General features: G+C 40.4%; 1 protein-coding gene across 4 annotated transcripts in view; it reads right to left on the bottom strand.

Moving 5' to 3' along the window:
• Positions 1-14465, bottom strand: part of LOC133560889 (tetraspanin-5-like) — a 48941-nt gene that overhangs the window by 11566 nt on the left and 22910 nt on the right. For 2 of the 4 annotated variants that reach the window (XM_061913907.1, XM_061913906.1), the window contains exons 5-9: positions 7578-7703; positions 7401-7448; positions 2930-3046; positions 2793-2854; positions 851-891 (exon numbers count right to left, since the gene is read on the bottom strand). In XM_061913907.1, coding sequence (XP_061769891.1) covers positions 879-891; positions 2793-2854; positions 2930-3046; positions 7401-7448; positions 7578-7703 — 366 coding nt within the window. In that variant the 3' untranslated portion in view covers positions 851-878. Of the gene's footprint in view, positions 1-850; positions 892-1187; positions 1261-2792; positions 2855-2929; positions 3047-7400; positions 7449-7577; positions 7704-14465 lie in introns of all 4 variants that reach the window. The other 2 variants (XM_061913904.1, XM_061913905.1) reach the window with 2 other exon arrangements.

Raw genomic sequence — 14465 nt, forward strand, 5'->3', positions numbered from 1 at the left:
ATGTTGGTCTTACTTAAAACTGCACACCTTTACTTGTATTCAGTGTTAAAAAAATATATTATATGGCTCTCACAGAAATACTTTTTAAAATATTTGGCTTGTATGGCTCTCTCAGCCAAAAAGGTTCCCGACCCCTGCTCTAGCGGGTGACTTTGCAAATGATTCTAAATATCAGCAGTGCTGCTACTTTTTGTTACAACGCTTTTGCCGCATAATTGTTCAACATGTTCCCGCTTGAAGCCAAACCACCCCCAGACGATACACTCCGTGCTGTTTTTCTTGGTAATTAATTCTTCCTTCATTTGTTACCAGATTCGCACCTTCTCCCATGTAGCTACCTCTCTGCTCTGGGAGGGCGTGTGACATTGCACACGTGACGCATGTAAGAAGGTGCGCTTGTTTATGTCTCTGTGAGAAGGAAAGACAAGAACGAGTGGGAAAAGCATGCAGTGTAATGCCCGCAGCTAAAAGCAACTGTGTGAGAATATACACTCGAATATCACGATATGGTCATTTTCTATATCGAACAGAAACAAACCCACGATATATCGAGTTTATCGATAATATCGCCCAGCTCTAGTTTGTCGCTAAAAGTACTTCAGATATCAACATGGACCAAACACTATATCTCTATTGTCAATTTCAACCATCCATCCATCCATTTTCTACAGCTTATTCCCTTTGGGTCGCGGGGGGCGCTGGTGCCTATCTCAGCTTCAATCGGGCGGAAGGCGGAGTACACCCTGGACGAGTGGCCACCTCATCACAGGGTCAACACAAATGGACAGACAACATTCACACTCACATTCAACCAAATTCTGGAATTTTGGGGGAAAAATTGCCTGCTTACCTGTTCAAAATAAAGTGCTGTTTCTTCTTTAGGTAAAGAAACTAGTAGAGAAAGACAGATATAATGAGTAAACACTGGAACTTACAGCCCCCCAGTCTACTACGTACAATTCTACAAATTCTAGCACTAAATCGACACAAAGTCGAAGCAGGAACAGGAATATCATATTCATTTTATGTATTGCTACTTCATCTTGCCCTTTAACGCACTGATGCCAGCGCTACCACAAAACATTCCTAATTTAATAGCTTAATATTACTACAACACAACAAACAAGACACAGCACAAGTAAGCGAAAGCTATTAGGATTTCTACCACCCACTAACTAACTACGCACAATGTCTCACGCATAGTACGCTTTCTTGCTCGTGGGCAGTTGTGGTTGTCGCACCGAGAGGGTGGGGGGCACCCTAATGGAGTAACAATAAACGCATTACAATTCAGAAGATCAATCCTAAAATGCCGTAACTTGACAACAGTGCACACAAATGTGTCACTAACACCTTGTATTTGTATATCGCACCTGTACTTTAAATTGTGACTTTAATCTTGCTGTGTCATTTTAATTGTGGATGTAAAACGTGCCTTAGCAGGACCACAGATGGAATGAGCATGGTGCTTAATTAGGAGCAGCCATCTTTTTAGTTGTCCTTTAAACAAAATGAACAGAAACTGCAAAATAATTTGACGTAAACCAGATGCCATCGTAAAAATAGCACATAACCGCAAGCATCACAGCTACTGACTAGCGTGACAATAGACAATGTAGCACCTTGTATTTGTATGTTGCACCTGCATTTTAAATTTTAACTTTAATATTATATATTTTTAATCTTGTTGTGTCATTTTGATTGTGGATGCTAACCGTGCCTTAAAAGGACCACAGGTGGAAATTAGCATGGTGCTAAATTTGGAGTAGCTATCTTTTTAATTGTCCTTTAAACCAGTGGTTCCCAACCTTTTTTCAGTAATGTACCCCCTGTGAATATTTTTTTGATTCAAGTACCCCCTAATCAGAGCAAAGCATTTTTGGTTGAAAAAAAGAGATAAAGAAATAAAATACAGCACTATGTCATCAGTTTCTGATTTATTAAATTGTATAACAGTGCAAAATATTGCTCATTTGTAATGGTCTTTCTTGAACAATTTGGAAAAAAAAGATTAAAAAAACCCTAAAACGTAGTTGAAAAATAAACAAGTGATTCAATTATAAATAAAGATTTCTACACATAAAAGTAATCATCAACTTAAAGTGCCCTCCTTGGGGATTGTAATAGAGATCCATCTGGATTCATAAACTTAATTCCAAACATTTGTTCCCAAAAAAAGAAATGTTTATCGATATTTATGGAAAATGTCCACAAAAAGTCTAGCTGTCAACACTGAATATTGCATTGTTGCATTTCTTTTCACAGTTTATGAACTTACATTCATATTTTGTTGAATTATTATTCAATAAATATATTTATAAAGGATTTTTGAATTGTTGCTATTTTTAAAATATTTTTTAAAAATCTCACGTACCCCTTGGCATACCTTCAAGTACCCCCAAGGGTACGCGTACCCCCATTTGAGAACCACTGCTTTAAAAAAACTAAACAAACTGCAAAAAAACTGCAAAAATAATTTTACGTAAACCAGACGTTATCGTAAAAATAGCACATAACCACAAGCATCATAGCTAATGATTGGCGTGGAAAAAGACATTGTGGTTTATTACATTCAGCAATAAATATTTAACAACAAATTAATAACATCCGAAAAAATTTTTGACTTTAGAGATACCCAGTGTTTACTTAATAAAGGAGCAAAGTCAAATCTAGCTTTTTTCTACTCATCAGCAGAAGATTGATGCACTACGATGTAAGATAAAGACAGATAGCTTTAAAATATGTAAACAAGTATGTTACTTTATAATGAGAAATAATTATAGTTTTCTCACCAGCTTGCCCGCACGGCTTCGATGTCGCTGACAAGGTTTTGCGCCAAACAAATCCCGAAGATCTGCAAGATTTGACACAACTCTGTAAAACACATGACTACTACAATAAAGGGAACCTTCTAGCCGGATATACTAACCTGGAGTAACGCCACTCCGATGAATATCCCGGCCACCAAGGTGAGGTTGTCCTGGAGCCACTTCTCAAACTGCGGCACACAGCCTTTCACGTTGATGTAGTCTTTTTGCTCGGAGTCCTGCGGAGTTGCTTCATTGTAACTTAGTTGGCAGGATTACACAAAAACGGTTGCTGCTTTCCGTATTACAAGATGACGTTTAACTGAAAGTTTGCAGACAATTGCACTGAAAAGGTCAATGAGAATGCTTTCTGTCTTGAGTGAGAAGAGCTGGATTGTTGATTCTACCCCAAATGTGTCAAAAATCACAGAGTGACAAAGAAAGAGTGATGAAAAGCCAATTACACTTTTATGTTGGAGTAGTTACCAGTGTCTGAGACGGACTACTTGCTGCTGGTCGCTAGGAAACACTATCAGGCTATCAGATAACTGGGATCGCGTTTGACCCAAAATCTGCACATACGTGGAAATTGGAATGCATTATTACTAGGGCTGTCAAAGTTAACACGATAATAACACGTTTACTATAAATTTCAATAACTGCGCTAATTTTTTGACATTGGCAATTAACACCAAAATTTCCTTTTCGACCCTCGTCCCGTGCTATAGCGGGCGGAACTTGGATGCAGTTCACTTGCTAATAATGAGCCACAAGTGAGCAAAAATACACAAAAGAAAGTGTACCTTGTGAAACTATCTCCCGACAGGAAAGGACTATTTTTCGCCGTAAGAAGATGACGTCCCTGCAGCAAACGCCTGCTGCGCGTGTCGTGCAGAGGTGGGTGATGCTTCACTTCCGTGTTCAGATTATGGTTAAGGTGCAGTGATAACATAATAATTAGATTACGGTTAAGGTGCAGTGATAACATAACATTTAGATTACGGTTAAGGTGCGGTGATAACATAACATTTAGGTTACAGTTAAGGTGCAGTGATAACATAACATTTAGATTACGGTATTTTGGTATACAGGTGCAGAGAATTGCACTACTTAAAGGCCAAATGCTCCCCATTTTTAACATTCCTGCAGCAAACGCCTGCTGCGTGTGTCGTTCAGAGGTGGGTGGTGCTTCACTTCCGTGTTCAGATTATGGTTAAAGTGCGGTGATAACATAACATTTAGATTACGGTTTAGGTGCGGTGATAACATAACAATTAGATTACAGTTAAGGTGCAGTGATAACATAACATTTAGATTATGGTATTTTGGTATACAGGTGCAGAGAATTGCATTACTTAAAGGCCAAATGCGCCCCATTTTTAACTTGGCGGCCGCATTGGGCTAAAAAAGTTTGTCAGGGGCCGAAAGCATGGAAACTAACACACACATACATATTATATATATATATATATATACACACACACGTGTATATATATATATATATATTACATACATACATACATACATATACATATATATAAATATATATATATATTTTTTCATATATAAACACATATACATATACATATATATATTTTCATATATAAACAAATACATATATATGTATATACATATATATATACATACATATACATATATATATATACATACATATAAATATATTTCCATACATATAAACATTTATATATATATATATGTGTGTGTGTGTATATATATATTTATATATATATACATATATGTACAGTATATGTGTGTGTGTGAACATATTATAATATAATGGATATATAATTAATATAATTGGATATTAAGAGTATGTTAAAGTTTACTTCCGTGACGACCTCTTTAAAGTTTTGTAATCAATCAGAAATATCAAGCAACTAAAATGTGCCAAACTGTGGAGAGAGTGTTTTGCATTTTTCCCATCGTGCATTAAGATGGATTTATATGGGTGTTATTTAGAATTTTTTTTATGGTGCGTGGACGTTTTCTTTTTTATAAAACAACAAAGTTCAGTGAGCAGGTTGTGTTATGTTTGACCAAGTGCGTAGTTTTTGTGTTGGTTGCATTTTTTTTTTGCGCCATTCGTAGTGAAGGTTGTTAGTATTGGGTCATATAAGTGCTTGCTGTGCTGTTTTCTACAATTTCGTTATTCTTAATGAACAATGACAATAAAATGACAATGACAATGAAAAAAAAAAATCACATCAGGTCCCAATTGTTGGTCATTGTCTTGCTTTACTCACATTTTCCACAACATGGTGGCATATTTTTGGCATACATATTGTAGTATATACAATATTAATTCGGAAACACCCCTCCGGGCCAGATTCATTATTAAACTCATGGCGTCTTGCGGGCCATACTGAAGACACCCTGCTTTACGGAATATTTCTTTTTTATGCATATTTATTTCTTTGCATATCATATGGCACACTGGAATCCTTTGAGTTAAGACAAATGCCAAATGTTGTAAAATAGTGTATGTACCGATTTTATTCCTCAATCATCAAATGTAATAGTAATTTGAAATTAAAATGAAAAATAACACCACAGTTACTGAGCAGCTAATTACTTTTACTATGAGGTACTAACTCAATTACTTTTTGGCAGAGTAATTTGTAATTGTAACTAATTACTTTTTTAAGGAGAAAGAATGGATTGATTGACCAATTAGCACTTTTGCCCCAAAATGCGTTAAACCTCAGACACATTGCTGAAGAAAGGCCGTTTGTTGAACAAACCCCAAAACCAGTGATGTTGCCACGTTGTGTAAATGGTGAAAAATAACAGAATACAATGATCTGCAAAATCCTTTTCAACCTATATTCAATTGAATAGACTGCAAAGACAAGATATCTAACGTTCAAACTGGAAGACTGTTATTTTTTTAAAATATTGGCTCATTTGGAAATTGATGCCTGCAACATGTCAAAAAAGCTGGCTGAAGGGGCAAAAAAGACTGAGAGAGTTGAGGAATGCTCATCAAACACCTATTTGGAACATCCCACAGGTGAACAGGCTAATTGGGAACAGGTGTGTGCCATGATTGGGTATAAAAGCAGCTTCCATGACATGTTCAGTCATTCATAAAACAAGGATGGGGCGGGGGTCACCACTTTGTGAACAAATGCGTGAGCAAATTGTCGAACAGTTTAAGAACAGCATTTCTCAACGAGCTATTGCAAGGAATTTAGGGATTTCACCATCTACGGTCCGTAATATCATCAAAAGGTTCCGAGAATCTGGAGAATTCACTGCACGTATGGGATGATATTCCAGACCTAAGATCCATCAGGCGGTACAGCTCAGGAACATTTCAGAAAACCACTGACAGTAACTACAGTTTGTTGCTACATCTGCAAGTGCAAGTTAAACCTCTATGCAAAGCGAAAGCCAAGCCATTTATCAACAACACCCAGCAACACCACCGTCTTCGCTGGGCCCGAGCTCTCATCCAAGATGGACTGATGCAAAGCGGAAAAGTGTTCTGTGGTCTAACAAGTCCACATTTCAAATTGTTTTTGGAAACTGTGCACGTTGTGTCCTCCGAAACAAAGAGGAAAAGAACCATCCAAATTGTTATAGGTGCAAAGTTCAAAAGCCATCATCTGTGATTGTATGGGGGTGTATTAGTGCCCAAGGCATGGGTAACTTACACATCTGTGAAGGCACCATTAATGCTGAAAGGTACATACAGGTTTTGGATCAACATATGTTGCCATCAAAGCAACATTATCATAGGTATTATGCTTATTTCAGCAAAACAGTGCCAAGACACGTGTGGCACAATATGAAACCTGAAATACGACAACAGAGACTGTTGAACAACTTAAGATGTACCTCAAGCAAGAATGGGAAATAATTTTACCTGAAAAGCTTCAAAAATTGGTCTCTTCAATTCCCAAATGTTTACTATGTGTTGTTAAAAGGAAAGGCCATGTACACAGTGGTAAAAAAGCCCCTGTGCCAACTTTTTTGCAATGTGTTGCTGCCATTAAATTCTTAAGTTAATGAATATTTAAAAAAAAAAAATTAAGTTTCTCAGTTCGAACATTAAATATCTTGTCTTTGCAGTCTACCCATCCATGTCCATTTTCTACTGCTTGTCCCTATCTATTCAATTGAAAATAAGTTAAAAGGATTTGCAAATTATTGTATTCTGTTTTTTTTACGAATTACATAACATGCCAATTTCACTGGTTTTGGGTTTTGTATTATGACAGATTAGTCTCAACTGTGTTGTTTTGCTGTCTGCTTCTTAAAAATATATCACAATTTGTCATGATTACGTTTGATCCAAAGTCTGCGGCGGGGAAAACAGACAGAGAAAGCAAAAACGCAATATTGCACTGAAGCGCTAAAGAAAAGTATATGTTGTTCACTGGGAAATAAGGGTTCCTCGACAGATTTTCATGCATTTCAAGTCAAAACTGACAGAGGGAGAAGGCATAAGTGAAAGATGACAGAAAAAATGTTGGTGTTATTCTAGAATAGTCAGGGCAGTGCATGACATGTTTCTCAAACCAAATGTTCAGATAAAGTGCTGCTTATACACAATTAGAGGTTAGTTACCGGTTCTGCTCGGATGTCATATCCACACTGAGTGTTTATCACGTCCTCCTGAACAAAAACAAACAGTATAGTCAATCTCACTACAATATCAATACTACGAATATTTCCTATTGCTTCTTACTAAAAAAAGGGTTCCAATGAATATTTACATTTTAATTTTATATATATTTTTTTTACCGCTGGATCCTTGGTGCAGCAGGAAAACGGAACACCACACTTTTCCCTACTGGGGTTCGTATCGGTGCAGTTGAAGTAAATGTTGAGGTTCCAGTCGTCCGCGCCAAAGGCGCCGCAGCACTCCCACTGAGAAAAAAACAACATGTAAATAATTTTAAAAAATTATTTTAAAATGTGTAACATGCAGATGCAAGAAAAAAAACACTTTCGGGTACCTCAATAATACAATGATTTCTAAAGGATTTTTCTGGAACTAACAAATTCCAGATAAAGAATGTGTACCCGTCACATTTGAACCGATATGGTACCGGTTACCAGTACTTGCAAATCGACATGATACCAATTTTAAATACTTTTTTGTGTCTACATCTCAATTTTACTCAGAGCTGATAATTCTATCTTTTGGATCCGGTTTTGTTACACATCTGAGTCTCATCTGGTTACATGCTTTTATTTCAGTTTGCTGTAGTCAAAAAGTACTGTCGTCTATTGGCACGAAGTTGAATGGGCCAGTCATTGAACCCTACAAAGTGTTTGCGCTGTAAGTATTGTACTAATTCAGCACCAGCTGTTTGATTGCAACGTGCATGTCTGGTCACTTAAACAAATTTGAAAGTTGAAGGTCAATTAAGAATCGTTACAAGTAAGAATTGCAATTCATTTGAAAATCCATTATTTTTACACCCATCTAGCATATCCAAATTTGCATTAATCTTGGACATGTTTAAAAGTGAAACCATATTTTTGAACTTTTTCTATCAGGCATGCTTGCTCTGTTAAGACGGAAACTGTCAACTTTACCTAGAGATGTTCATACGCGTGTTTGCTCGCCAGGTGCAACAAAATGGTGTAGAAATTCCTCTTCAGGAATTCGGTCAGTGCCTGTAAAGCAGGGATCGGCAACCTGCGGCTCTTTTACCACTCTGATGTGGCTCAGCCGCATACTTGCCAACCGCCCGGAAAAGTCCGGTAGATTTCAAAATTTCAGTGTCTCAATCAGAAATCTCCCGGGAAAATATTTTTCAGACATCAACTTTGAGGGCGTGCTGTGATGACAATGCCTCTAACACCCTTTCTACATTTCATCACGCCAGGATTTTCACCACGCTATCTGCGTGCCGGCCGGCCGGTCACATTTTGGTTGCGACCTCTATCTGAACGCATACGCCACTGCAAGGCATACTTGCTCAACAGCCATACAGGTCACACTGAGAGTTGTGATATAAACAACTTTAACACTCTTACTAATATGCGCCACACTGTGAACCCACACCAAACAAGAATGACAAACACATTTCAGGAGAACATCCTCACTATAACACAACATGAACACGAAAGAACAAATACCCAGAATTCCATGTATCCCTGACTCTTCCAGGCTACATTATACAGCCCCGCCCTAGCCAACCCCGCCCATCTCAACCGACGCACGGAGGGGCGCGGTTGGGTTGGTGGTAGCTGGGTGCATAATGTAGCCCGGTGTCCTCAGGGATACATGGGATTCTGGGTATTTCTTCTGTTTTGTTATAGTGCGGATGTTCTCCTGAAATGTGTTTGTCATTCTTGTTTGGTGTGGGTTCACAGTGTGGCGCATATTAGTACGAGTGCTAAAGTTGTTTAAATGGCCACCCTCAGTGTGACCTGTATTGCTGTTGAATAAGGATGCCTTGCAGTCTCTTACGTGAGTCTGCATTAGCCTCGTCAAACAATTCTTTGGGCTGGCAAACCATTTGTACAAGACGTAGAGGGCGCTAGCGGTAGTGCCATCATTGTACGCCCTTATTATTGTTCATTGGGTGAACACCAGCGTACATTCGAGAGAATAATTACTCTGAAATTCCGGAGTCTCCCGGGAAAATTGGGAGGGTTAGCAGGTGTGACGCTGTCAAGCGGCATTCATATAAAACTCGCGGGCCGCACTAACATTATATTTTCATATTGGGTGCGGGCCGCGTGTCTGAGACCCCTGATTTATACATAGCACAAAGCAAAAAAAAAAACTCTGTATGCAGTATTATTTCATTATAAATTTCAAAAGAGTTATGTGGCTCCCATTGTTTACTTTGTGAAACGGGTCAAAATGGCTCTTTGAGTGGTAAAGGTTGCCAACCTCTGTTGTAGAGCTACCTAATTCATGATCCCCACTCCCCACAACTGCTTTCTGCTCGGAATCAGTGTTAATTTCATTGACTATAAATGTTCATCTTATTTGCACGATGATGAAAACAATGACAAAATTAATTGACAATTTAGTCGACGAATAAAAACGAGACAAACATAATTGACAAGAGAAAATGCAATCATACTGTATTTAATTTTGTCTCTAGGCGGAAGGGACAAATAAGAAATCTATCCAATCACAGTAGCATGCAGGGGAGGGGCGGGTGGTACATCACAGTGGAGATCCAATCACAACTACAACTAATAAAAAGGTGTTTGTATTTTTTCACTGGGAAACAACGCTATAAATGATAACCACGACACAATTCCTGACTATAGATGTCCGATAATATTGGCCTGTTGATATTATCGGCGGATAAATGCTTTAAAAGGTGATATCTGAAATTATCGGTATCGGTTTCAAAAAGTAAAATTAATGACTTTTTAAAACGCCGTTTACCGCGCGGTACATGTCAGGTAAAACACAGATATTAACCCAGTCAGCAGCCCCTCCCCTCTCCCACACACAGCACGGGAGTTGACGACTGCAGCATGAGAGGTTTACTGGCGACACTTGATTACCTCATCAAACCGCCGCAAGCACAGCACAACAGCGACAAGAATGTGTTGTTGCCCGTTCTAACAAGCGAGCTCGCTCGATGACTGATGAACGACACCATGTGTATGGTTTGGGATTATTTTAAAGTGTGTCTGACGGATAAACAACTGGCAATTTGCGATGACTGCAAAAAGTTGGTTATGCGAGGAGGAACTAAAACGTCTTCCTTTACGAGCAATTTGATCTCTTGCCTTTTCAAGAATCATAAGGAGATACACGATGAATATAAGCGGAAGATGGATGAAAAGAAAACAGCGGAAAAAAAGTAGTAACACACAGTTGTCGCTTAAAGACTCCGCAGAGAAAAAACAAAAAGACAACAAAACCCACCCTGGGGCGAAAGCCCACTTTGTGATCAGGGACAATGCACGACGGTGGAGTTTGGTGTGGATAGTCTGCCCTGCATGGCGCACACTTTGCAGCTTGCAGTGAGCGAAGGTGCCCTGTCTCAACACAGCATTTCAGAAGCTCTGGCTGACTGGTAAGCCACTTCAAGCACTCACCACTAGCTTGCAGCACATTTTTGTTACTCATACAAACAAGTTAGAGCAGGGCAGATTGAGCCCAGTTCATAATTTGCCGTTATACAGTATGCCAGACCGTCTTGCACTAAATGAGGACTATGTTATTGTTTACTTTATTACTCTAGTATACTCTGGACTGAAGCTGTGTGCCTTCATTGTTTTGTAGCTGTTGTTTAGAGGCATGTTTTAAAAAAATAAAGAATAATGCACTTTCTTAGATTTAGACTTAGACTTTGTGAAATTCCAAGTATGGTATTTCCAAGGGGGAGCATATCCCAAATTCCAAGCTGCTGTTTTGAGGCATGTTTAAAAATATAATGTACTTTGTGACTTCAATAATAAATATGGCAGTGCCATGTTGGCACTTTTTTCCATTATTTGAGTTAAAGTTGTTCTCTTATTTTGGAAAACCTTTTTACATTGTTTAATGCATTCAGCAGGAAATCACAAAAAATAGGCATAATAATGTGTTCATTCCAGGACTGTACATATCGGTATTGGTTGATATCGGTAATTAAGAGTTGGACAATATCGGAATTTCGGATATCTCAGACAGCTCTACTCCTGACAGTTAGTATTACACTTTAAAATTAAAATGATCTAAAAACTGAGATTGATAAACTCACAGACTGACTGATGCATGACAACAAGAGACTTTGCCCATTAAAAACCCCTCCATCCATCCATCTTCTTCCGCTTATCCGAGGTCAGGTCGCGGGGGCAGCAGCCCAAGCAGGGAAGCCCAGATGCTCCTCTCCCCAGCCACTTCGTCCAGCTATTCCCGGGGAATCCCGAGGCGTTCCCAGGCCAGCCGGCAGACATAGTCTTCCCAACGTGTCCTGGGTCTTCCCCGTGGCCTCCTACCGGTCGGACGTGTCCGAAACACCTCCCTAGGGAGGCGTTCAGGTGGCATCCTGACCAGATGCCCGAACCACCTCATCTGGCTCCTCTCGATGTGGAGGAGCAGCGGCTTTACTTTGAGGTCCTCTCGGATGGCAGAGCTTTTGCCCTAAGGGAGAGCCCCACCACCCGGCAGAGGAAACTCATTTCGGCCGCTTGTACCCGTGATCTTGTCCTTTCGGTCATAACCCAAAGCTCATGACCATAGGTGAGGATGGGAACGTAGATCGTCCAGTAAATTGAGAGCTTTGCCTTCCGGCTCAGCTGCTTCTTCACCACAACGGATCGATACAGCGTCCGCATTACTGAAGACGCCGCACCAATCCGCCTGTCGATCTTACGATCCACTCTTCTCTCACTCGTGAACAAGACTCCGAGGTACTTGAACTCCTCCACTTGGGGTAGGGTCTCCCCACCCTTTTTCGGGCGAGAACCATGGACTCGGACTTGGAGGTGCTGATCGTCATCCCAGTCGCTTCACACTCGGCTGCGAACCGATCCAGTGAGAGCTGAAGATCCTGGCCAGATGAAGCCATCAGAACCACATCATCTGCAAAAAGATGACTTAATCTTGCAGCCACCAAACCAGATCCCCTCAACGCCTTGATTGCGCCTAGAAATTCTGTCCATAAAAATTATTAACTGAATCAGTGACAAAGCACAGCCTTGGCGGAGTCCAACCCTCACTGGAAACGGGTCTGAATTACTGCCGGCAATCCGGACCAAGCTCTGACACCAATTGTACAGGGAGCGGACTGCCACTATCAGACGGTCCGATACCCCATACTCTCTGAGCACTCCCCACAGGACTTCCCGAGGGACACGGTCGAATGCCTTCTCCAATCCACAAAGCACATGTAGACTGGTTGGGCAAACTCCCATGCACCCTCAAGGACCCTGCAGAGAGTATAGAGCTGGTCCACAGTTCCACGACCGGAACAAAAACCACACTGTTCTTCCTGAATCCGAGGTTCGACTATCCGGTGTAGCCTCCTCTCCAGTACACCTGAATACACCATTAAAAACAACATACGCCAATCCTAACTTACATTAGGCCTGCACAATACATCGATTTTATCGATATATTTGAGGTTTTTTTTTCCCCCAGACGATTCAAAAATGTAAAAATCAATTTTTTTCTACTCTTGTTACGGCATACTTATTACCCCTTAGGAGCTTCCATAACTTGTGGCACATGTGAGTAGAGATGTCTGATAATGGCTTTTTGACCGATATCCGATATTTTCCAACTCTTAAATACTGATACCGATATCAACCGATACAGATGTATACAGTCGTGGAATTAACACATTATTATGCCTAATTTTATTGTGATGACCCGCCGGCTGCATTAAACAATGTAATAAGGTTTTCCAAAATAAATCAACTCAAGTTATGGAAAAAAATGCCAACATGGCACTGCCATATTTATTATTGAAGTCACAAAGTGCATTACTTTTTTTTAACATGCCTCAAAACAGCAGCTTGGAATTTGGGACATGGTCTCCCTAAGAGAGATGATGAGGAGGTTGACGTGTAAGGCGGTTGGGGGTTAGTGTTGATTTGTGGGTTTGTGGGTTTGTGGGTGGGGGGTGTATATTGTAGCGTCCCAGAAGAGTGAGTGCTGCAAGGACTTCTGGGTATTTGTTCTGTTGTGTTTATGTCGTGTTACGGTGCGGATGTTCTCCCGAAATGTGTTTGTCATTCTTGTTTGGTGTGGGTTCACGGTGTGGTGCATATTTGTAACAGTGTTAAAGTTGTTTATATGGCCACCCTCAGTGTGACCTGTATGGCTGTTGACCACGTATGCCTTGCATTAATTTGTGAGTGTGAAAAGCCGTAGATATTATCTGACTGGGCCGGCAAGCAAAGGAAGTGCCTTAAAGGTTTATTGACACCCTGTACCTCTCCCTACGTCTGTGTACACAGCTGCATTTTAAAAGGCCATACATTTTACTTTTTGAAACATCCATCCATCCATTTTCTACCGCTTATTCCCTTTTGGGGTCGCGGGGGGCGCTGGCGCCTATCTCAGCTACAATCGGGCGTAAGGCGGGGTACACCCTGGACAAGTCGCCACCTCATCGCAGGGCCAACACAGATAGACAGACAACATTCACACTCACATTCAAACACTAGGGCCAATTTAGTGTTGCCAATCAACCTATCCCCAGGTGCATGTCTTTGGAAATGGGAGGAAGCCGGAGTACCCGGAGGGAACCCACGCATTCACATGCAAACTCCACACAGAAAGATCCCGAGCCTGGATTTGAACCCAGGACTGCAGGAACTTCGTATTGTGAGGCAGACGCACTAACCCCTCTGCCACCGTGAAGCCACTTTTTGAAACAGATACCGACAATTTTCGATATTACATTTTAAAGCATTTATCGGCCGATAATATCAATATTACCGGACATTCCTACATGTGACACAACATGGCTAATGCTACCGCTAACGAGAGCGAGACGCTTGTTCCCAAGAAAAGTGTTGTCAGTACATTGGCTTCGTGGCAACAGGCGTGGTACAAATGACCGCACGCCGCAAAGCGTTTCAAAAAGTCATCCGCACAACAAAATTATTGCAGCATCTGAAACCGAAGCCTCCAGTCGAGTTGGGGAAATAACATATATGAACAAGACGCAACAACAAAACACACTACGGGCTGAAAAAAAATCACCTTAC

This window comes from Nerophis ophidion, linkage group LG10, assembly GCF_033978795.1.
Source record: "Nerophis ophidion isolate RoL-2023_Sa linkage group LG10, RoL_Noph_v1.0, whole genome shotgun sequence".
NCBI classification, from domain to species: Eukaryota; Metazoa; Chordata; class Actinopteri; order Syngnathiformes; family Syngnathidae; genus Nerophis; species Nerophis ophidion.